The 26269-nt window shown below is 34.9% G+C and overlaps 1 protein-coding gene across 1 annotated transcript in view; it reads right to left on the bottom strand.

Moving 5' to 3' along the window:
* Nucleotides 1-1377: 1377 nt before the first annotated feature.
* DNAH8 (dynein axonemal heavy chain 8) overlaps nucleotides 1378-26269 on the bottom strand; it is a 142769-nt gene continuing 117877 nt past the window's right edge. Inside the window, 13 exon segments of the mRNA XM_075496199.1 lie at nucleotides 1378-1665; nucleotides 2156-2277; nucleotides 5708-5897; nucleotides 5993-6145; nucleotides 6681-6837; nucleotides 11456-11616; nucleotides 12001-12102; nucleotides 12822-12938; nucleotides 15081-15236; nucleotides 17673-17825; nucleotides 21114-21187; nucleotides 22133-22335; nucleotides 24369-24487. Coding sequence (XP_075352314.1) covers nucleotides 1378-1665; nucleotides 2156-2277; nucleotides 5708-5897; nucleotides 5993-6145; nucleotides 6681-6837; nucleotides 11456-11616; nucleotides 12001-12102; nucleotides 12822-12938; nucleotides 15081-15236; nucleotides 17673-17825; nucleotides 21114-21187; nucleotides 22133-22335; nucleotides 24369-24487 — 1995 coding nt within the window.

Genomic DNA, 26269 nt, shown 5'->3' with positions numbered 1-26269 from the left:
ACTTTTACAATTGCTGTGTCTTTTTACCTAACACCCTAACTGGTTTGTTGTATTTGGATCTAACTAAGTCTACAGAAGAGAGAAAGAAGGCATGTTTTACTTAATTGCATTTGGAGATCTTCCTTTTTGTTACTCTGCTCATCATTCTGTGTCTATGTATTGCTATTTCCTATATGCCACGACCTTTCTGCAAGAGGATATCCTGGGATGGTGATCTCCAACAGAAAGCTGTAGGATTCTAACTCAAGAAAAGCCTTTTACCATCCCATCAGATGCCCCAGGACTTCATCAAGTAGTAGCTGCATTTTGCCACAGCACATGCATTTGATCACTCTTAAACTGCAAAAGGAAGAACATAGTCCAGTCATGGGGTGTAAGTGAAAAACTGTGTTGCCAAATACAGGTATCTGAAGGAAGAACAAATTTTATGCAGATTATTAAAGAGACAGTGTAGCCTGCATATCTTGTTTGGTATTACATGCATAGAATTAGTTTAATATTAATTATGTCTGGAAAATTTATGGATGTTCATCAGGTTTATCACAGAATAATGCTGTGATAGCCACTCCAAAGATTCCAGCATATATTTTAGGGCTAAAATGAGATGCAGGAAAATAATTGTTCTTGTAGATAATCTGGTTCTCTATTTTAATTACAAAACCATCCATATTAAGTAGTTGGCACTGTTTTACTTCTGTAGCTGTTCCCACACAGCTAAACTGGACAGAGAACGTACTGGTCTCTGTCAGGTATTCCAGACACAACCATTCCTGCTGTAGTTTTGCTTAATCTATATAGTTTAACAAGAACAAGTGAACTCTGAGAAAACCCAAGCAAAAAATAGGGATCAAATATACTTTTCTGTCTTAAATATAAAGTTTCCTGCAGAGTCAAAGAAAATAATGTATGTATCATGCAGAATCCAGGAATATTTTAAAATTTGTATCTAGGAGAACTTAAATTTTGTCGTGTTCTATATTGTCTTCTGTTGTCATCATATGTCACTGAAACACAAGCTAAAAGCTGTATATGAAAGAGAATGTGAAAGAGCTAAGTTTTTCTCTTTTAAGGTTTAACATTTTATTTTACATTAATTGTATTATTAAAGCAAATATTCCTTTTTAAAGTAATATAATGGAAACATCAAAGACTACAATCAGTGAACTTATTTTGAAAACTTTACTTTAAAACTATCACTAAATAGCCAAGACAAACTGAATTTACTGGAAGCAGAGAAAAAAAATTCATTAAGCCAAGACTGAAATGACAGTTCTAGTATAATGACCAATGGCCACCAAATAAAAAGCAGTAGAAGAATTACACATGTAATTGGTCACGTGCCATATATTCTGTTTCTGTTATGGTATGAAAAACAGTTTACTTGATGTCACACAGGAGAGCCACTCCTCTCAATATCCAGTGGTCTGGAGACAATACTGTCCTTAAATAGATCACTGTAATATAGTTCAGATCTGTCCTCTTGGGCTTCTTGTAAAGAGGACAAACATAGAGCCTGGGATCCTTAGGACTGGTTGTATTAACAGCAAATATATGTACCACAGGCAGCTGGACAAAGAGAATCTTTGGTGTAGATTCAATGAGTTTGCCATTTCGTCTGTCCCAGCCTGCACCTTCCAAGTATAGCCCATAGATATATACTCCTTCCTGTGTGGAGAGTAAGCAGATACATCACACAAAATAAAGGATCTGTTTTGTAAAATTAGTAACTGGCTTAAACCATTACAAGGAATATATGTTTTATAGTAAAAAATCTCACATTGAATCTTTTCAAACTATTTAATTTTACACTATATCATCATCCTTTTTTGGAAGAGAATGCTACTGAAATGGATGGCAATAAAAGTTGTTTAATAAAGCCCATACACTACACCATTTAATCTAAAGTTTACTACAAATTCCAAAAATCAAGAGGTGGTACAATGAAATGGTTCTTTTAATAAAATCTTTTTGTGACTGCAAAATAAAAAAAATTAAATCTTCATGCTTATTGTTATTTATCTTCTAGGCCAAGCAAAACCAGTGAGGTGAAGACAATAGTAACTTTTTCCTCTAGCAATCCAAAATGACTGAGTGATACACAATATAAATTAAATACCAAAATTAATACTGCAACATCTTTGCATGTCATACATACAGAAGGAGGTGCTGTGATTTCTTCTTTGTTCTGTTTTAGCACTTCGTTATGTATTGTAACTGCGTCTAAAGCCCAGCCTTTATGTGCTCGAGTTGCTTCTTGTCTCATTGCTGTCAGGAATCCTTGAGAAATTAAGCCAGAGATTTAGTATATATCTCACATGACAAAAAAAAATCTTGCTCAGTTATCTGCATGGTTCTGCACTGAATGTTATAGACAGATATTCAGAGTTCTATTGAAAATGAGCACCTTGAGTAATGATAGCAAACTTTATATGCTATTTAAAAATTAGCAAAATAATATACTTTTTTCTGATACTGAATTATTCAGTTAACAAATGTTTACTCGGGATACTGATTTATAAGTTATCATTAGGCAATCAACTACAGGATCCATGGTAGATTTGTATTTCAGGAAGGAATTTGAAGGCAGACAAAATATCAATTATGTGAGCTGATATTTATGTAAAGGCAACTTACGAAAAAGGCAATTTTTATTTTAAATGAAGGAAGTAGAAATATAAAATAAATTTCACTGATGGAAAACAGAAAAGGTGTGTCTGAATGGGATAATAAAAATAACTATATGAGTGTGGGGAATCTAGATGAGGCAGTGCCTACGAAGGATGAAAAATTTATGTTTTGTTAGTGAAGAAAATGGAGTCCTAGACAGAAATGAAGGTAGGGGATGACACAATCAAGCAGCAAGTTAGGTGATTTTTTGAGTATTGTTTTGAACAGACTTTACAGAGGTTTGCAATAAAAAAGGTTTGAGAGGTAAAGGGCCGAACAGTGTAAGCACAAGATGACAAATAACTGGGCAGCAAAGAGGTTTGGATGTGTTATAAAGGAAAAAGCTAAAAAAATGGAACACTTGTAGCAAATACCTAGTTGTTTCTGTATAAGCGTCTCAGAAGATGACAATGCAGTCACCAAAAAAACCCAATAGCTACTATTTTATGCTACCAGATGAAGAACTACTTGGAGTTGTCCGAAAGTGATTGAGGCGAAGAGAGAAAAGCTAACAATAGAGAACTGCATACTTAAGAGTGATTACTGTAAAGACTTAAAGATGAAATGGCATCAGTTCCTTCTTGATAGGGCATAAAGGAAAAGACAACTAGCGTTTTGTGAGCTGTCAAGTATCTACAAGGAGGTGAAACCACCAACTGAAATACTGACAAGCCAGGGGGGAAATCATGAAAGTACATGGACATGCAGTAGAAGACAGCATTTCAAGATTTAAGAAGTGGTTTAACATGCCAATTAGGACAAAGCCCATTAGAGGCTAAGATATTTGTCACAGCTAAAATATTCATATGTGATGTAAATACAGTTAATGTAGGACTTGAACATGTATTCATTTCTCAAATACTATATATTCTGATAAAACAGTGCAATCTAGGCTTTTAAATTTTGCTAAAAAATAATTATATCTCTATAACATGATATTTGGTTTTTCATAAGCCTATTCATTCCAAATGCCATGTCTACTGAATGGAATATCACACCACCACTAACATACATTCTCCCTTAATAATGATAATTTATTATTTTTTATAGGAGATCAATATTGATAACTGCTAAAAAAAAATCACAACAGGTTTAAATACAACTATTGGTGATACTTTATAAAGAGATTTTTTGACTAAACTGATAAAATACATTACTCATGTTTTAACTTTATAATGTATTTGCCAATGCTATGATAGATTTAGAGCTTGATTCACCAGTGCAATCAGTCTAGATTTTCCTCCAATGGCAGCACTGGGTAGTCCAGTTTCTGATTTGTCTCACACCAGTCAATTTTTAAACTTTACTGTATGATTTGATTTACTCAGAATTTCCTGGCGAGCAGTATTATGAATATAGTAACTATGCTTACCTCACCCCTAGCCATAGCACACCTTTTGTGCTGAGCAGACTTCTTTCTCCGTCTACAGGGCTATTTTTTTGGAACACAGAGGTTGAAGCCATCATCAAGTTCAAGACCATCTGTGCCTCAGGTTTGTTTCCTATTAGGCTAAATATTTTCTTTGGTCAAAAGAATCCAGTCCATTATTTTCTTTTACACCTCCATGAGTGCTACTCTTGAATCACCAGAGATCAGTATGTTTACCAGCTGTGCCATTTATGATACAAATGGAATGGTGTTTTGACTGACATCTCAATACCATCTTTTAATGATAATTGGATGTGCTCCAGGCACCTCAACTGTTTCTGAGAGCAACTCCAAAAAAGACCTTGATATTAGTACTTTTTACAGTCCTGGTCATAGAAAGGCCAGTAAGAACAGAAGCATCACAAAGTGACTCATAAAAAATTCAAGGATTTCAGAGTTTAATCCTAATGAAAAAAACCACCTCATAGCTGTTACATGGGAGAAGTTTCTCACAAGAATTTTGTATGGACAGTTGCGTAGGCTAAATGAGATTCTTCTATGAACACGCATCTAATAAGGTAACAGGTTTTGTTACTCATGAAGATGGTTACAATTTGTTTTTCTTCCGCTTCCTATAAAATGGTAAATATATCAAGCTATAACAGATAATGATAGATAATGTTTACTTGTACTTTGCAGTATATCTTTGATTAATTTGGACAAATTGTTCATTAAATAACGTATGAAATCAAAACACTGAAAACTACAGTTTGATGATTCTCTGTGAAAGATAGATAACTGCTATAAATTCTGGTATAGTTGCACATTCATAGAATCATAGAACACCCCAGATTGGAAGAAACCTTGAAAGACCACCTGGTCCAACCTCTTATGGGAAAGAGAGCTTAAATGAGATTATCTAGCACCCTGTCCAATTGCATCTTGAAAACCTCCAGCAATGGGGACTCTACCATGTCCCTGGGGAGGTCGTTCCAGTGAATGATTGTTCTTACTGTAAAAAAATTATTGCTGTTGCTACTGTACAGCATATAAATAACATACTGCTGTAGATTAAAGCTCTTCCATACTCACAACTTACAGTTTGGAATGAGTTAAACAGTTTGAAACTGCAGGAAAAACGCATTTTTTTTAAAAGCTGTATCATTGTCATTAAGTATATTTTCTTGAGAAGCTGTATCATATCATGCTACAATATGTCAACAAGATAAAGCATTTTATTTGTTAAGTACGTTTTCCTTCTTGTAATATAAAAACTGTGTTTATGGGTCAGACTAAAAGACCATCTGTACAAGCATCCTGTCTCTGACACTAGACAAAGGCAGATGCTTAGTGAAATAATGTTACAACAGGCAAAATGGCACGTAAATCCTTTCCCTTCTATGCTCTTCCAGATTCTGGCAATCTGGAGTTTAGGGACTTCCCAACTCGAAGGTTAAATTTGGACAGTCATGTTTATTGCTACCATTGGACCTCTTTCCCATTACTTTATCTAATCTCTTTTTTGAATCCATTTATCATCTTGGCTTCTATGACATATTCTGACAGTGATGAAAACATTTTTTCTAGGTGTAATATTAAATTAGATATGTAGTAAAAACCATTAAATTATGAATAAATGCATTATTACTCAAGTTCTTTCAGTAGCCTTACCTTGTGGATTAAAGAATCCGGTCATCCAAAACACATTTGGTCTTCCTTCATATATCCAAGTAGAAAATTGATTATTTCTTTCCAAAAGTTCAGTAAACCAGAAGCCAAGTGTTGAAGAATCCCAAGATACTCTCTTCCATACTTGAGGAATTCGAGCATCATACAAATTATCAAGTGCATCTCTCAAATTCTGAAGGAATGAAATGATAATATATTAACTAAAGCAATCAAGGTAATAGTTTAAAATAAGAGTATTCCATATGTAGTAAATATGCTTTTACTTGCCTCACTCATAACAATAGTTCCTTCTATGGCTAATTTAAGATCATTCAAACTGTCATGGAGTATTGTGATCACCTTTTGCATTCGGTCAATTTCTTGCCGAAGAAAAATATTCATAGAGTTAAGTTGTCCCATTTTAATTAAACGAGCTTTTACCTAAAATATAGGAGTGCAGAAGAAGGAATTTAGTTAATCTGAAATGTTGAAATACTGTTGTCATATATGACATCTTAACTTTCTTGTGTTCAGAAAAGTAAATAGTAGACTTGTACTTCACATTATTCAACTAACACTTATCCCCTTAAAACTCTTGCCATTTTTATTTTTATTTTTTGACTGATAGTACCCAATTATTCATGATTTTGCTAGAACAGGACTTCACCCAGAAGGCCCAGGAGACTGCTGTCACAAAAAATCAAGACTGATTTTTTTCTGTGTTTTCACATGCAGCTTTGGAAGTCCAAGCATAGTCTCCATGACATATCTCCATGATAAATGGTTAGATGTCTTTATTTTAAATAAGAAAGCCTCGTATCAATTCATGCTGATAGTGATAAAGATGTTGGTTCCTTGCTTGAATCTGCTACTAGGTATATGATCTTTCTTTACAGTTCGGGGTTTCTTTTTTTGGAATCTCTTACGTGAAAACTCAACAGAGAGAACAGTAAGAAAACAACTAAGATTAGCTTGCCTCATGGGGTATGTAAACTGGAGGAAGTTTCTCTAGCATGTCTTCAGCTAAACGATAAACAATTGCTTCACGAGTTTCTCCAGGTCCTACACCGCTTTCTTTAGGCTGAATGTTGGTAATAGTATCTAGAACATCAGCTGCTGTATTACTTTGGTATCTGAGAGGATAAGAAATATGTTATAAATTACACAGGATTTTTTAATAGTTAAAAGGATACTTTGTAGAACACACAACTTGAAAGTTGAGAAAAAACGTACTGTGTCACCAGGTTAAATCAAAACTCCTAAAAGAAATTGTTTTCCTTTGCATCCTCCACCAAGCTGAACACACTGATAATGTACAACGTGTGGTTTTCCATGGTTGTAAAGAATATGAACTTCCCTCTACACACCCTGTTATACAGTTGCTGTTTTTCTAATTCAGGGCTAAGAAGAAGAAAGAGTTCCGCAGGCTGCTTCTTAACCTTTGAGAATGTGAGGTGGTAGAAAAACCTATCACATGATTTCTATGGATTCTAAGCAAAGGGAAGAAAATGGCATATGCCTGAACTTCTAAACAGCTATTTGCTAGGAAGAAGCAACAAAAGCTTTGTAACAAGGAAGAATATTTCCCTCATTTAGTTATTTCTTAAAAGTGGAATGCAGAAGAAGGAAAAGGTGGAGGCATAACCTTGCAAGCTTCCCCCTTACTAAATAGTAAATTCATTCTGCCTTGAGGTATTTCAAGATTAATGATAAAAGCTGCTAGATTTACAACGCTGGAGATTAAAACCTATTCCATAGTACAGCATGGGCAGTGCTAATGTAAATTTATGTTCTGAGTCAAAACAAAAAAGTGAATTAAATTCACGTGGCATTTGATGGTGAAAGATAGTAGACCACATCAGTCCTTCAACACAAGCAGAATTATAGGAGTACTTTTGTTATAATGCTATCTAGTGGCACAGAGCTGCGAGAGGCAGTAACAAAGAAAACATAACAGTGTATGTGTTGGTACTGCAGTGCTGGCATTGCCTACTTTTACCTTACAGAATCAGCTACATGAGGAACATACAGCCTGAGTCTGACCAGAACATACATTTATACTGACTCCAAGCATAATTTTGCGTGTCAGTTTTACTTTTCAACCTTCATATCACACCCATCTCCTTCTATTACTTTGTCATACATAATTATATAAGAAATGAAACCAAGGACTGTGCCACAGCATAGAACACGTGAAGTCCTAAAGCACCTAAGCTTTGGAGATAACATCATAAGACTACAGAAGCTGGATACCGCAGCATTTCAACATAAACTGTTTGTGAATGTGATTATAAAGACTGGAAATCAGAAAAATAGAAGAAATCCTACTGGCAGTTTGCTTCTCTAATTTCTGCTTCTGAATGTAGGAATGGTGGGGATTTTGTCTGGCAAAACTCTCAAGCTTTTTTCCATTTATGGCCCCATTTAAAGAAGGATAGATTTATTCAAGACCACATATGAACAGAAAAGTTGGATAAAATCAAATTTCTCTTGGACCCATGGCTTCATTCCTAATTTGGATGACATACTGGTGGTTGTAACCCTTACTCTGGGTCTCGCTGATCTAACAACTAGTGATAAAAGAGATGTGAACCTTCCTCTTCACACTGCAAGCAGTGTTCTTCCAATACTGCTGTCAGACTTTTCTATGTAGAAGGAATAGGTCCCATGATTATTACATCAATTAAATTAGAAAATATTACAGAATTATAGAAATGAATGGTCTTTCCCCAAATCTAACAAAACATCAAAACAATTTAAAAAAGAAGGCAATATGAAAACTTTGGGGTAAGCAGAGAAAAGTTTTTGAAAAATAACCTCAAAGGAGCAGAATCAAAGGTAAGTAATATTCCTTTCTTCAATGACACAAGCTAGGAATCTTCTGGAGAGGAGAAATGATCATCTGAATCTTGTATAAAGAAGCAAACATGAATAGCAACAGCAGTTTGAACAAGACGACTTTTATTGTAAATAAAAATGGAAAAGACAAAAAGATGCATCTCAATGTGTACATAATTAAAAATAATATTCCAGTGTGGAAGTGAGGAGAAAATAGAAACAAGAAATTTCATTCACATAACAGTGGGACACAGTGAATATAAAAGACACTCCAAAACAAAATTTTTCTGAGCTTTGGAAAACCTGACTGTCCTTTACATTGCAAACAGAATGTTGAAGTACAGATACAAACAATAATGAAAAAAAGATTGCACAGTTTTGTAGAGGAAGTACCATGTTCCTGGGAAGGAAATCAGATATACACGATGGGGTGTCCCTGATCACATTTAGATATCTAAGTGTAGATGTCTGCATAACAGCTGTTTGTCTAGATTGCCTTTATAGGTAATGCAAAGAAGCATGATTCAGCTCATGTATTTTAGATGTCTGCTTTGTGATCAGAGGAACTGCACTTTATAAGGATCCATTTTTCTCTATTACAGTAAAGGAAGTCTTGGGTAACCATAAAGGAAGCAAAAGCAACATTAAATGAATCTCATTTACAGTGTCAATTTGGCCTAAAAGTGAGTATGTAAGATAAAGCACTTCATACCTGTTTATATTGTTTCTCCCTGAAACGGTATTGTAAAGCATATTGTGTCATAAGAAAAAAAAAAAAGAAGGAATTTTCTATGGATTTTTACTTGCTCCAAAAAGTACTGTTAAGGATATCTTCTTACAGAGTGTGGATTCAACAGCCTTTCATAGTTTGATAGCTGGAGTCTCTGCCATCAGAAATTTTCTGTACTGGAAGTTAAAACTAAGAACAAATGCAGTTTGACAGAAACATTCCCTCCACTTTGTGTAGAAAACAGCAATATATGTTGCGACATGATATTCAAAACCTCACATTCACCAAGGGGCAATGGGGGATTCTGCTCTGTCTTCAGCTGGTTAATAACAGCTTGCAGTAACTTTACAAAAATTCAGTTAGATTTAAGGCTTCAGTATGGAACCAATTGGAGAAGGGATTTTGACAGAAGATTGTCAGAATATTCCTTGCCTGCTCAGGTACCTGTTAACTATGTTGCCTTTGCAAAGCCTATGGTTCACATAGCAAGTTAAAATCAGTCGCAATGACTTCACATGTTAATCCCAAATGGATGAAAGTATTGACGTTCAGTGAAGTCTTACAGTTGGAACCAATGGATCGATCTTTTGGCTGAACTGGAAAACTGTCCCACTAAAGCAGTGGGAGATAAGGTTGTTCTTGTCCTCAGTAATTGTAACATGGAAAGGTCCTGGCTGTCTCAGGGTTCCAATTCTACATATTTCAATTCCCTCTACATACTCTGCGATGACTTGATAGGATATTTTAAGGAGAATTTGAATACAACTTTTAATGGGATTGTATGGGATGCTCATCCATTTGGTCTGTGTGTCAAAGATGAAATTCAGACAGACAGTACATGTGCATAGTTGCCTATAACAGACTGTGATAAGACATGGAAAAAAAGCATGAAGCTGTTGAACATTTTTCCCCATCTCTAAAGAAATACCTACGACGGAAAATCTGCAGAAAAAGGACTGAAGTGACAGGAATATCCTGATGTACCAATTGGAAGAAAAACTTGGTACTAGAAAGAAATGAAAGAGCTGTTCCTACTCACTAAAGCTCCCCCAACACTGTTAGTCTCAGGTTTCCTCCTATAAATTAGCCCTCCTACAAGCCTAATTTTAGATCCAAAGCATGTCTCTTTTTAGGACTTTGTTTAGTTCTCTGTTAAATCTCGGCTCTTCTTTAATCAGTTTAGGAAGGGACGTCTTGCAAGTATCAGAGAATGACTTGGAACAGAATCTACTCTTAGATTATTTTCTTCAGAAGTATATATTTACAATGGTAGGTGCTAGGCAGAGTTGAAAATAAAACTGCTTACTGTTGTCACAGCGTGCTTAGAATCCTGGGCTTTTGATATGGCATCAGCCTCTCAAATTTGAGACTGAAAAATTGTGGGAAATTATTGTTTTGTCCAAAAGTGTTAGAAGAGACTAGGTTTCCACAGCAGTTGGGCATTTGAATAAGATGTTATTTATTTAAAAATACAAAAAGCTGTAAGAAACAATGAATGTGGACATAATAAAAATGCAATAATTCATGGCAGAATTATTAAGAACTTCAGTGAAAAAAATATGATGATGATTCATATCCTTTCACAGGGCATATAACATTAGAAGGAAATAAAAACCAAGCTGTCAGACATTATTTGGAATGAAAAAGTGAATTAAGTCAAAGATAAAGTTTTAAATGGAGTTGGTACTTGGTGAGGTTGAAAAGCCTCTTTTAAATAATGGGAATGGCAGGACTGATGGGAACAAAAGATTGTAGTTACAGCCAAAGGCGTGCTGTAAACCAAATGACAATCCAGAGAATCATTTAACGAGTGTGCACAAAAAAAATACTATACTACTTCGAACAGAAGGTAAACATTAGAAACTTTCTCTAGTTAAACTGTATAGAACCTTGTATCATGTGTTCATATAAAAGTTTTATAATGCTTTCAAATTTAAAAAAAAAAATCTAAAACCATGAGGAGTAAGTAATAAGAATTCCAACTGCTTTAAAAGAACATGTAAAATGTAGCTGAAGATACTGCATTCATAATCATGTACATACACATCAAGCGTTCTACTTCAATAGTGAAATTCACATGAATCCCAGGGTTCCTGTGAAAAATATACTTTGCTTACACAGGGGTTTCTTTCCAAATACTAAAAGAAAGGGTCTTTGTTTTCAATACGTTGAGACCTACTTACGTAATACCAGCATTAGGATGGAGACCAAAGACCTTTGGGCTGTCCATGGCAGGGAGTGACTGGATGTATTCAAAATACTGTTCCAGGGTTTTGCACACTGGAATTTTATATCCAGTGTGAAAACAGAAAGTGCTGTCAAACATCTTTTCATTAAACCATACCTGTGAAAAATCCAGAGGAAAAAAAACACAATTACTTTGCTACTTAGAGTTTTTTTAATCTCATTTTTATTCTTGGAGAATTAAGGTTCTTGTTTTAGCTACTACATCTAATTTTACTTGAATACACAAGTAAATCATTAAAAGATATATCTTCTAAGTTTGAGCTCCAGGTAAGTCTTTTTAATAGTTTCTGCTCCTCACTAAAGAGAAACTAAGGGGACAAACCTCACTGCCAAAGAATGATGTTTTGAAAAATTCATTTTACTCTGAAGAGTCTTATGAACTGGTGAAGAAGTGCATATTCAGCAGAAAGAAGGTCTTCTGATTTCTGTATTGCAGCTGCCAATAAAAATGACAAATAACTGTATTTTCAAGGTCTCTCACCCTTGCAAAGCAATTAAGAAGACGCTTATCAAAGTCATCTGTGACTCGGCCTCCATATTGTACTTCTCCAATCATGTAGCGTACTGTGTTCCATGATATCCCCTGGATGCAAATAAAGTAAATGAAAGACTGTAGTTATAACATGTAAGAAGAAGGTATCCAGCCTGTAATTTCAGTATCATCTGAAGCTCATAAGGCTCTGAAATGTAAGCTGAAAAGATCATTGTTGCAAGAAAAAAATAATACTTCATTTCTAATCTATTTTCTGAGCTCAGCTCTATAATTTTATAGTAGAGTTGGGTTTGATCCTGCTATTAGAAATATATCTCATTATTTCTTCTGTGACCTGAAATAACTCTCAGCTGCTACTGCCACTCCTCTTCCCCCCCCAGTTTCTCATCTTTCTCTATTGACAAAGTGCTGCTTTGCAAGGAATGGCTATTCTATTATGTTATTCCCTGACAAATAGTAGAAGACCAAATGGCAGCCATAGAGAAGTTTGATTGCCTCTGTCCAACTCTGTAAATATTTTAGCTCCCTTTCCAAAACAGATATTGTATAGACCTGTTAATATTTTAGATATGGTACTGAAAAAAACAAGATCAAATTCTGAAGTTCTTAACTGTTATATATTTTTACATGGATAGTAGCACACAAAATATTTCAGCTTCACTGTCTTATAGAGAATCTGAAAGATCATTAGAAGCTGCACTGAAAGAATAGAAATCAATAAACTATTATAAAGAGTAACATGAAGAAAAAAACATTATAGATGCTGTACAAAGCAATTAAATATACTGTATGCAAATTTTAGTATTCACCTTCTTGATGTCACATTCATCTAGGTGATTTTGTATAAACTGAACACTGGCTGTAAAGTCTGCTGAGTTAAATTCATAGGGAATATTCCAACCCAAAGGTCCAAACTTGCGTCGTTCCTTAGGAATACAATCGAAACCAAATATGTTTATGAAACCACATATAATTTTGTTTTGTTATTAAAGTTCAATAATAATAATAATAGTGGAGTAAAGAATTGAACTGAAGAAGAAAGCTAGCCTAGGAAACAGGCGTGTACCTCATACACATGAGTAAAAAACAAAGTTTATTATTAAGTTACACCATGTGGGATAAATATTTATAGAAAAGGCAACAGAATCATTTATTGCTAGCTTTACTAATCAATGTATCAGTGATAGGCTTGAAATGTCTCATGTCTGTGTGGATGATCAGGTTTCTATATAAAGTAATTAATTTAGAGAATTACCAAATCTCTGCATTTTCAGCACACTCAACAATTCTGAGTTCTACAGTTTTTCATTTTTTTCTACATATATGGTCTACTAATCATAGTTTCAATTTTTCAAGCTCCTGTATTAATGCTCAGTTATCCAAAGGCTTCTGGGTTGCCCCTTTTGTCTTCCTGTTTCACTGTATTGTTTTAATATGTACTTTTCAAAATTCACAACTTTATTATAAGGCTGCCACCACTACATTATTCAAATTTATTATTGCATACATATTTGAAAATAAAATTATAACACTTGCAGGAAGAGAAAAATAGTTGACTATAAAAGTAAGAGAATATAATCTGCAGCCCAAACATTTTAAACATCCAACACTATTAGATTTCTCACAACTTTATTTTAACCACCTCAGTTTACATCGCTCAATGATTTTTTTCAGAATGTAGAATAAATTAATCCAAGAAGTTAAGAATTATATTACTAGTAGTGCTGATATCTATTATATGAATAAAAAGTGTAATACTGACATTCTAAAATTAACTAAGTGATAACATTTTAATTAGAGTTTAAATTACCAGGTCAACAATGACTGACAGTCTTTGACATCTAGTTAACTAACATTTAGGTACCTTAGCTACAATATTCAGAAAGAACTAGAACTGAAAAAAAACTTTTATTTTTTCAAAAATCAGGTATTGTTTATAAGCAGATGAGACAGCATTAACCAATAATACCCTGCAGAAAGTTATAATGATTTTCTGCCAAATTCTCTGAATTACTTCTTAATCTATATTTATCATAGCGATCTTGTCACCAAAGGATATAGGAATTGGTCAGTTTAAAGGCAGGGCAATGTATATATTGCTTGCTGATTGGCAATCCATAAATTCATTTTCTGAACAGATGAATAGCTATAATATTTTTTAAAAGTACAGATGGCTGAATAAGCTTAGGTCTTCTAGTTCCACAAGAACAGTAAAATCCTGAGGCAGTACACAGAACAACTTTCTCACTGTTTATAAAAAGGTAGAAGAAGGAAAATAATGCAGAATACTGTATCTTAATAAGGACCTCAACAAATTGTCTTTCTCTTTCACCATCTTTGCTACACTGAAAATACGAGCAGCTCAATAGAGCCTAAGGCTTAAATAGCATTTTAGAACTATTTTGAGAACCTTGCTGAAAAGACATTATATTCAGAGAGCTCAAAATTCTGGTATTTATCGTGTATGTATGTATTCATTTATTACCTCAAAACTTACATATCTTTAAAGTACAAAGTATAGATATTGTGCTTACATTGGAATTAGCGTAGAAAACACATTGACACAGATAAAAATAAGATAAAAACAAGATGCTAAGTGGTAGAATTTTATTTAATTTTAGCCATCTAGAAAGTAGACAGCTACTCTAAGGTAGGCACCTGGATTGCCTTTAAAATCAGCTGACAGAAAGACTGATATATATCCAGAAAATTATTCACTCTTTTATAGACAGACAGCTAAGACAGATAAGATTATTTTCTTTTTTGAGGTGCTTATCTATTTCTGTTGACTACAGAGTGAGCTTTTTCCCTTACACCAAATGACTAACTTTTGGACAGCTAAAATTAGATGAGAAAAATCCTCATTCTAAATGCCTATAGTATGAAAATTGTGCAAAATTTATAAAACAATTAAGAGAATAAAGAACCTTGAAATACAGATTATAGAAATTAAAGCTTCAGCCCTGCAACATGATACTACAATAAATATCAGAATGTGTACTGTCAGGAACTTCTGTTAAAGTGACTCCATATACTATAACACTATTTGCAAACCTTGTAAGAAATACCTGAACAGTAGCATGCAGGAAAGCTACAGTGTAAAGCAAAGGTTTCCACATAGGCATATTGCTAACATCTAAGAGATCCTGATTAATTCCAGAAAATGTTCTTTTCAAACTGGCACGTACACCTTGGGGAGGTTCATTTGTGAACTTTATAGCAATCTGTCATGTGAAAAAGATAAAGGAATTGGATTTGTTTACTGAACAAAACCAGCAACATACAAAAATATCACAACTATACTTATAAATAAAATGTAAACAGTTGAAGCATTGTAGATACAAAGTTGATATGTAGTTTTACTATAAACTGCATAAAAGGAGCACATATTAGATTAGGCCACAGAAGTCTGTAATATACATTACTTAAAGATTTTGAACATAGACTTTCAGTTTATGTTGGTCAGAACCATCACTGACACTTGTCCATGGATCTAAGAGTTTTCATCAACAACCTGGAAGCAATTGCCATGCTTTTCAGAAGGCATCATATGGTTCTCTATCTCTAATTCAATGACTGAATGATAGAAGAGATCTATCCAGAGTAGATGACAAGGGTATTTCTGGTCCAAGGACTTCACAGTAAATACAAAGAAATCTCACTTTGCCTCAGATCAGATTTTTGTGTTCATAGTGGCTACTCTGCACTCTGTGGCTATGTCTGCAGCAGTAAATTAGATTCACCTGAGAATGTTCCTGGGCACTCCGGTCAGCAGGCATGGAACTGGCATTTGTGGTAGTAAACTGCCACAGCCCCTAAGAATACAGCCTCTTAGTTTCATGCGAACTGCCTAATGGGAATAGTTTCTACAAAATTTTAATTGTCAAACCATGCCTACAAATTATTTGAAAGAGTGCTAGTTAGCACAGGTTTTCACATCCGAGAATGTTGTAACTACTTACCCCTACGGACTATTGCATTCCAGTGCTGGGTAGTGTTCATGGGCACACTTGAATCTATTAGTTCAGACACAGACTGGCCCTACCAGAATCTGTATTCTTTGAGACAGTTTCAAATGCTGGAGGAACCCAAATAAAAAGGTATTTTTTGGCTCCAACAGTAAGCACTTGTCTGGCTAGCTTGGGTAACATGGCAGCATGCATTGAAAGGATAGTAAATGCCAGGCTGCCCACAGGCTGAATGCAAGCATGGCTTTGAACTGTTTCTACTTCTGAGAGACACTTAATGGAAGACACTGATGAATATGTACTTCACTTGGCAGTTTTACTATCTCCAAATTTGTGGTAAAGAACTTCAATTATTTTTAAGGAATGACTTCTCAACTTCAGTCTCACAAACTTATTTCTGGGCTGCAGAGCGCAGGCAAGCTGTCTCAGATATGAGCTCCAGCCTTCTGCAAGGACCTATCTGCACATGAACACACTAGAGCGTTGGACTGAATGGGAACACTTGCTAACCAGTCTTTCCACATTCCAAATGATATCTTGTTCAGTTTTTGATGAATGTTCTGTATAAAAAAAACCCAAATTATTCTCTGAGAAAGAGCTGACCTTTGGTATGTCAGTTATTCATTTTCTGGAATCTCTGCATATGTTAATATCTTAACAGGTAACATGACACTATAGACTGGGAAATCCTATGTGAAACATTTGAGATAAATGCAGTGAAGATTCATCTAGCAACCCTCTCAGTTTTTTATTCACACTTTTCTGTTCTCACTTTTAGAAAACTGTATGTTTATATACCCCACTATTCATAAACCCCGTGAAGGTGCAGGATGATTTCATTTTCTGTTGAGAGATTACAAGAGAATGTAGGTCCATACAGCTAGCTTTCTATACACGGTCTTTTTCCATGGTGACATACATTTCTTACTGAAGGTTGTCTCCTAGATTCATTTGAGAAAGGAACCCTTGCCCCCTTCACATCCTCAATATCAGGTATGTTATCTAGTTTTATTTAGAGAGAATGAGAACCACTAAAGAGACTCCCACTGCTTTTAAGAGGAAAGGGGTCTATGAAGACAGAAGTGTCAACACACAGCTATTACAGTAGATATTAACTAGCATTATGACCTGCTGTGAGAGTGCTAGGAACCATCATAAGTGACTTAAATGCACTTTGTAAGAGTTTAGGCAATTTTCCTTGTGCTGATGAAAAATGTCCCCTTGAGATCTACAGAACAACCATCTACAGTTTATCCAAAGAAAAACAGGTAACTTCTTGGTAGATTATGTTGTTTGACATGTGCTGTCCATGTGTGTTCTGTCCCCTTTATCCTTTATCTCAGATAGGGAAATCTGGAAGACTGTAAGAGCAGTTGCGGGCATTACTCTGTTCACAAAGTAATCTGGTTGTGCAAAAAGGGATACAGGTAAAGCCTGATAGTTTTCATTCAAGTGTTTCTGTGTACAGAACTAGTGTGAATTCACACATACATAATGCATCTTCAAGAACTTCCAGTTACTGGTAAGTAACCTTCCTTTTTAAAGTGATATTTGCATTGTAAGAGAAGTTCATTTTTTCTTGGGCTTTTTATCCCCCCTCTCCCCCCCCCCCATTTATTTAATTTCCATTTACACACTTAATCTGAATAATTTTGATGGCATGAGGTACCTGAATTAAGTATTTGAACAAACCTGTAGCAGCGTAATTGGGAATTTAGGATGTGGTTCAGTAGTTATCCAAACTCGAAATGTCTCATCCTGTATCTCAGCAGTAAGAAGTGTCTCCAGTAGTTCATCCATAAAATCCAGTCCAAGATGACAATTCTGAAGTAACACCCAGCCTCCCTAAATAAGAATATCAACTATTACCATATAAAATTTAGAACAAGTTATTCATAATGCTAAAACCAGCTGTCTATATTAGAATCAAATTTGGTCTTGCAGGTTTGGGTTTGGGGTTGGGGGGGTGGGGGTGTTGTTTGTTTTTTTTGTTTTGTTTTTTTGTTTGTTTGGTTTTTTTGTTTGGTTGGGTTTTTTTTTTTTTAGTTTAGTTTTTTGACTTTTGGTCTGAATATGTATTATCATTTGATTTTGTATTGGCACAGTTAAAGCAAATAGGAAAAGTTAGTGCAAAAGTTATTTTCACATCCGATTGTTATCAATGAAAATAACATAACCAGAGCCAATATTTCAAGTAAAGTATCAGTGCTACCTAGTGGCAAAAAGACGTAATTCCTGTACTCTCCCAGCAAAACACCAGTGATAAGCAATCCTGCCATCAGATCCAAAAGAATGTGAGTGGAAAAGTTAACAGCTGAAATCTAAGGAATACATCTTTTTTTAAACTTATTTGTTAATAACATAATCTAAAGTAAGTGTAAAGAGGTGGTAACAAGACTCTCAAACTTTTCAGCTGCAATTAGTTTATCTGCAATAAATGCATAGGTATGAAATTCAACTTCAACATATTAATTCCGATTTTATTCAGCTCTCAAGTTGCATGAAAGCTCTATTTTTATTATCTCGCTGCACTTCTGCTTATGAATGTAAATTCAATCAGCTTTTGTAGCATCACTTTAGAAGCCTGATGAATCAGAAGCCTGATATAAAAATGGAGCATTATTTAATCAGTTCTAAACAGTGATGTGTGGATTTCATTACAGCTTGTAATTTCATTTTGGTAATTTTGTTTTAGTTCATTTAAAAAGAAATAAATAACGTTTGGTGACAAAATATAATTTAAATATTTATGGTGAACTGGTGGATATTAAAAAGAAAGATTAAATGAAGGGGTTTTTTTCCTTCTTTTATGGGGAACCACTTTTTTGAGGGAGATCTATAATCATTTTGTTACATTTCCAAATGAATCAGGCTGTTTTTTAAAATTATCTACCTGTAACACAGCACAGCAGTTTTAATCATATTATATACTCTTGGCCAGAGGTAGGAAAAAACCCCAGATATTTGTCTTCATAGTCACTAATTCTGTTTTGTTCTTGCAAATCTGATGTTTACATATCCCTCTCTCTGTAAAATGTGTACATCACCAAGGCATTTAGTTCAGAAATTGTTACTAGTAGCTCTGCTGGAGTGCTGTTTTGAGTATCCTTGTGGTTTTAATTGAGGACAAAGAAAGGCAGGGATGCTGCAGTTTTTACCATTCCAATGAACTGGAAGTTCATGATGACCATTCTAGACGTACGAACACAAAGAAGTATGAGAGATGTATGTGTGCATTTGCACACCATAAAAAATGCCATCTGCTATAAAGAGATTTATTTTTTGTCTTTTTCCAAAGTGGTGTACATCTATATTCCAGTACTGGTGTCACAACATTTGGTAGGACTTGAGAGGTTACTGGGATACAATATAGAGAACTTCCATAACCAAGGCTGCATTAGCTAGAGAACCTTGAATTATACAGTAATGTCTAGCAAATGTGCAGTAAAGGCTATATACAAGTATGATATTTGTCCATAATAGAGAAACACAAATGAAGCAGACTGTACTATAGTCAAATGAATAAATATCATCTGGCAAGAGACTGGGTTTTTTTGCCTCAAATGAAGATACCTCACAGATAGCAGGCAATACAATTGGAATTCCCTGAACTGATACTGCCTGACCTTTTCTTTTTCCTGCACGAAAGACAGGAGGCCCTGGAAAGGCTCTGAAGCACTTCAGTCTATCAGATTAAGAGGACAGGACTTTGCAGAAGTCTAAAGAAAAAAGCATTTCCTCATCTCATTGTGATTAAGTGTTGGAGAACAAAGTGACAAAAGAACTGTTTAGTTCAGATGGAAATCTGAAATAATCTTGATAATGAATCTGCAACCGTCTCAAAAGTACGTTTGTTCTTCCAGAGTGTTTTGTGTTGTGATCTCATTTTGACCGTTTGTCCTTCCAGAACTCTCATGGGTGAGGACAGAGACCCAGGGAATCTAATGGATGTCATATATTGTGAGGAGTTAAGTTTTAAATCTCATAATGAATCCATCTTTAACTTTTTATCTAGCTTTCGATGAATACTCCCACCGTAGGTATGAAAGCATATACCGGTTAACAAAAAGGCAATATGGTACCAATCAAACCTTTTACTGAACACAAGTCAGTTCAGGTTTCTTTAGGTGAATATTACAAGCAGTGCTGTACTCCTGGTTTAGTAAGGACTAACTGTCAGTTATGGTCAGATGAAAAATATGTTTCATTTATCAATATAGTTCTTGCAGTCTTCTACTCTCTATTAGTAGAGGTATTCTAGTCCTTCAGAATACTGGAATAAGACTAATTCCTGATATTTTGAGTTTACAGGCAACTCTGGCTATATGTCTTCATTTGCAACACTGTCCACAACTCTTTGAAGTGTCCAGCTGACCAGACTGTGCTACCTTTACACTGTAACTTTTATATTGTATTTGAGGTGTCTATTACCATCTTTCTGGAGCTGCTGCTTAGACTTCTCATGTTTTTACTGTTTGAGAATGTCATCTGCCATAACAAAATATACTGCAATATTTAAGAGAAAAATTCTTAAATATTGTTTGGAAATTCTTAGACATCCTGGGACTGAAAGCCAAAAGGACTGGCAATTAAAGAAGCAAAGAACCAAAACCAATTGCTGGTGAGCAAGAGGCCCTCTCTCTAGCACAGACGTGAGGAAAATGTGAGGCAGTATTAGGAGCCAGCACATCCTTCTGTATCTACAGCTTTAAGCTATGTGTGCACTCACCATTTTATTAGTAGAAACTATGCAACTTCTAGGTAGCTCTCACAGGGGGCGGGGAGGGGAAGAAATCCAGTAAAGAAGTGGGATCTGCAAGTCCTGCAGGGTAGAACTAGGACACGATGTCCTTTTACCTTTGGATAACAGCATAGCGATAAGAAGGTAATGTTCTACCTCTGAAAAGCTGCTCAATATTATTAATGGCAGAAGTATTGACTTGGACCCCACTGGCACATGCATATCCCACAGTGGAATGTTTTTAGGCTCAGGCACTCAAGGAAAGGAGACCTTTTTACCCTGAGATATGCCTGATAGTAAGGTGAAAATGCAAAATATTAAAGATTGCATGCAAAAGAGGTGTAAAAGAATGCTAAAACAATCAACTTACACTGAAGTGGTTTTTTTCCCACCTGTTGTGTTGACATCTGTATGAATTTGCGTGCATGAACTTCTTGTCCTTGACCCATAGAGATGGTCCTACATTCTACAACATATTTGACAATATATGATTAATGAACTTACCTTCTTCAGAAAAAGTAAGAATTCAAATTCAGTCCAAAAAACCAGTTATATAAATACAGCACAATTAAGTACAATTTTATATGAAAATATATACTTATGAAAGAATCTCTTTACCATCATATTATGCCACTATGTATAAATTTTCTAAACATTGAAACTTTTAAAATAACATTAAAATATACATCTACCATATTTACAATGTTTGTAGAAGTGAAAGACTGTGACTAATGCTATTACTGTCAATGGGAATTTGTGCCAAATTTTAATGAAGCAAGCCACAGTATTTGAAATATGAACTCAGATTTTTCTTTAAGTGTAGGTAATGAAGCCATGTAAATGAGCACAATACATAATTGTAAAATTGCATTTGTGAACATATTATTATGACTAATATAATGAATATACGTATCTACTTCCAACTCAGTTTGCATGCACAATTTTTTAAAATTTCCATATAATGTAGCCATAAAGTCCAGAATATACAAACGCAGATCTTGTGGGTATTTTTTGTTACAAAGTAATCTTTTAAGCAGATTGCTGATTTTTACTTTACCTGCAGTTAAGAGTTAAAACAAGAAAACAGTATTATCACCATGCCAGATCAAAAAAAAAAAAAAAGAATTAATATTCTCTTTTAGTTAGGAATTAAAAAATATCATCACTGGGAAGGATGATAACAATTTATAAAAGAAGAACTGAAAACATTACTGTCCTGCTGCATACAGAATGATTCTCAACATACCCTCTTTTATTTAAAATATTATTTTATCTCTAAGGTGATAGTTCAGGAACAATCAATAGTGCAACAGAATTTAAGAAATACTTTTCAGAAAAAAAGAAAATCTCTGAAATTACTTACATTACGCTTCTGTATCTTAACACATGACAATGAATAATTACTTCATACCTAATTTAAGCTTCCTAGCCAAGGAATCAATCTGAATAGTTGGGTCAGATCCCATAGACAAGAAACAGATGAGAGGTGTTCGTGTGTTACTTTCCTCCCAAGTTTTTTCTAAATTCAAAATGACTGGTTCTGTATATTTCTCATCCAAGGAATCTGCAATATATTTCCTGGCTTGGGAAAGCGTTCGGTCTGGACACCAAGACCTAGAAATAAAAATATATACCAAGATACAAATTCAATGCCTCTTCCTCTTCCAAAGACCAGAGTTAAATTAGAAATTTTATTTTTAGCAAATAGAGATTTTTGCTTCATATATATATATGTATATATATACACATATTCATATATATGTTTGTAGGTTTGTCTTTACATATATGATAATAGACAGTGCTAGTAGTCTTCCCTCTATGACTGTTCAGTACTTTTCAGTTGCTTACAATTTTGCCTTTAGTAAACTATTTGCAGTTGAATTTTCTGTTCTGGGTACCTTTATCAGGTTGGGACATTCTTCATTTTAAACAGAGCTTTTGTATCTGAGGACTCAAGTAGGGAAACGTAAGATTGTTTTTGCCCTTTAGGAGAATTCTGCAGATGTTTCATTGGGTCTGTTAGTCTTTTAGGCTACAGACTCAATTCTTTTGCACTGGATTGCATTTGTGTTGGGGATGATATGTCTTTATTTTTCCCAAGGGGGAAAAGAAAGAAACCCGAACTACTACTTTTGGATAAAAGATATGACTTTGCAAAGCTGCAGTTTATAGGCTTATTATTTACAGGCTTAGGACTTAGATGCTCCCGCTCCCTGTGGCGGTGTGCCCCTCTTTGCCCCCCCCCCAGCAATAATCACCAGTGGGGGTTGTGATGGCTGCATCCAGTTTATGCTGGACTTCGGGGACAGATGGCAGCATAGTAGCCATGGGCTGTCTGGAGCAGTGATCCAAATGTCTTGCTGGTACGCAAGTATGGCTTTAAGTCAATCATCTTATTCTATAAACAGTGGACAGCCCAGTGCCCGTTGAGCTCTCCTGCACTGCAGCAGGCTGCCTGCCAGGATCTCCTCTTGAGCAGGGACACCTCTCAAGGTTAATTCTCGAGGTTGAGAAATTCCTTGCCACAACAGATGCTTGGTAAGTGACTAATAGCATGCTAAACTTTGAAATCTTAGCTCAGTGATATAAAGGATTGATTGTACATATATAATCCTTTAGACATAAACCGTTGACCAAGTCTGGGACTAGGATTGGATCCAGCCACAGCTAGACTCCTCTCTGAGAAGGAGTTTAGAAAGCAAGGGGGTCCTTTCTGAACCTCATGACTCAATGGGAGGGTCTCCCTGGCAGTTTTGTCTGACCCTGTCCTCTATGCAGTAAATAATCAAGTGTACCTTGCCATCGAATCTTGTTAAACCACCATCGCATTTACCATTGAACTTTGTTAACTCACTGTTTTATATCAATAAATTATATTTTTGCTTCTCTTTTACAAGCGAAGTGCACTCTCACTCCATCCACGACACTCCCCCTTCAGGGTGTATAGCATAGAACAATATAGTACTTCTTCCATCAGATTCTGGCCTTTTTTACTGCACAGGTTGAATCCGCTCCAAAGATAAATCATGGTCTAGTAATTAATGTTGGTTTTTCGTAGTCTCTCTGATTTATTTGTTGTAGCACTTGGAAAGTATACAATGAATGTAGGAAGGTATGATCTCATGCATAAGGCAGCTGAATGCTGCTTTGGGGAACTCCATTCTATCCCAAGTCCTGCCACAGAGATCTTGGCTGATGCAATAAAATCATTTATAGCACACTTTTCACATGGGGCTTTTGAATACCTGTTTTGCATTTTCACAAATATCTTTTTTTAATTACTTTTAAAAAGTTATTTAAAATACCTCATTTTAAAAGAAATAAAAAAAAATTTTGAAAGCTATCTGAATTATTCTACTTTTTCAGTGACTTTTTGGAGAAGGCTGCAATGTGGTTCCCAGTTTCCATTTGTCATGACATAAAAGCAAAGCTATAAAAAATATTTTCTATAAATAACTTTTTAAAACTCTTCAGTGGATAGCTCCGAAGTGAGTGAATTAAATCATATTTCATGTGAGTGAATTAAATAATATTTCATATCACACAGAAATTAATAACAATTACACTATTATGATAATAGTATACTGATAGACTGAGACACATGATGCAACCATGTATGCATTTCCCAATTTTCTGAAGATGCTCACCTGATGAGTAAAAGCTTGCGAAAGGTATCAAGTGAATCATTATATCCATCAGGTATAATTTCTTCCTCGGGAGCATCTTTATCAAACCAACTTTTCCATCCCTTTTCATTACAGGCTATCTAAATTGATTACATTAACGCACATATAAATATATTCCAGCTGTAGCAAAATCCCCTTGTAAATGTGTATTTTAATGACAGTCTATTATTATAGTAGGATACATTACAAGTAACATTAAGATTCTATGGCATTTAAGACATACGCCATGTGAATTGCTATTAAGATACTACAAATAGAAATTTTAGTATTAAGATGCAGGCTCTTAAGCTAATCAGTTATCCATGGCTTCCCCTCCCAAACACATGCAGCTACTTCAGAAACATCAATAATTAGCAGAAGGATTCTATACTACAAGAGAAACATACTGTGATTAATTTATTCCTTCTGATCACAAAGTACTAGGAGGAACAGAAAAATCTGTCCTAGTACAGTCCAGCCAGCCAAAGAATCACAAATTAAAAATAACAGACTCTAGTAAGCTTTTGACTTGAGAAAGAATAAATCTGACCACAAATATGATCCTTATTTAAGCACCTCTTAGAACCCATGACCTAATAGGACAAGGGATACTGGTGGACAGAACATAGTTTCACAGAAAATTGCTATGCAGTTGAGCTTTTAATGCAGTGACTGAGAAGAGTCAACTACTGCAATATTCTCAGATCACTGGAAAGAGAACAAGGAACAGACTGATACCATCTGTTCTGAAATACAGTTCTATATGAGTATTATAAACCAAGGAGCTCTGTCCAGTTGACTGACTTGGCTTCAAGTAGAAGTAGTTTCAGAACAACCTACACCAAGCATGGACTGGAAAAGGAGTGAGAAACAAATATACAGAGACCTCTTCCAATCACATATTTCCTATAATGAAACTCATTCACAGAGATTCATAAACACTAAATGTCCCTTTCTGAACTATAATCCAAGTCTGAGGAAAAAAATTTACTTTATAAGCAAATAGCTCAGTTCTACATTAACTGACATAAACTTGAGTGCATGCTAGGAGAGTATTCAGAGAAGGTACCTTCTCAAAGCTAGGCCACGGCCAGAGATAGGTTACTGAGCTAAGGGGACTATAGTTGACCAAGTAAAATCATTAAGCTTTCATTACATATTTCTTTTTACCACTTCTCACTCAACCACAGCTGGAAGTAGTAACAGTGTGAAAAGGAACAGGGTCATCTAAATGTTTAAAGAGGAATATGTCTTTATTAAACTAAGTTAGGCATCTGGGAGTGGAGGACTTAATTTTTAAAGAAGCAAACATTTGTAACTGGCAAGAAAAAAAAGAAAATCATAGGCAACCTCTTGAGAACTGGTCATACCATTTCAAGCTTTTTTTTCTTACTTTAAATCATTTTCTGTTTGTATCTAAATGAATAATGATACAATTGTGTTTAATATGATGAGCCAAATAGAGCAGCACATCTAATGGATGTAAATAAGCATTAAAAAGATGTTATTTCCATATTTGCATTTTTTATTGATATCCTAGTTGGTACCCTCCCAGATTCCATCTCTATCTATTACTAAAATCACCTAATTGTCACTTTTCAACTTGTAAATATATGGCAATTTTAAGTTAGTGCTAAAAGATTAGTTAAAAAAGAGCCCTTTTGGGGTAACATGGTTGCCTAAATGTTCTGGAGTCTAAAATTTTGTTTGCACTAATTCTTGAAAAGTCCTATAACAGAACCATTACAATCTACAAATTAAAAGGAAAATACGTAATTCATAACCCGATGGCTAAATTTAAATAATGTTACCAAGTGTGCAGCAGCATGCATTTTGGGTTCTGGTGCCCTAATAACCCAGAGTGAATGCCTAACTAGAATTTC

This window comes from Mycteria americana, chromosome 3 (genome assembly GCF_035582795.1).
Source record: "Mycteria americana isolate JAX WOST 10 ecotype Jacksonville Zoo and Gardens chromosome 3, USCA_MyAme_1.0, whole genome shotgun sequence".
Taxonomy (NCBI): Eukaryota; Metazoa; Chordata; class Aves; order Ciconiiformes; family Ciconiidae; genus Mycteria; species Mycteria americana.
The sequence above is the reverse complement of the archived record's forward strand: the minus strand, read 5'-3'. Positions and strand labels throughout refer to the sequence as shown.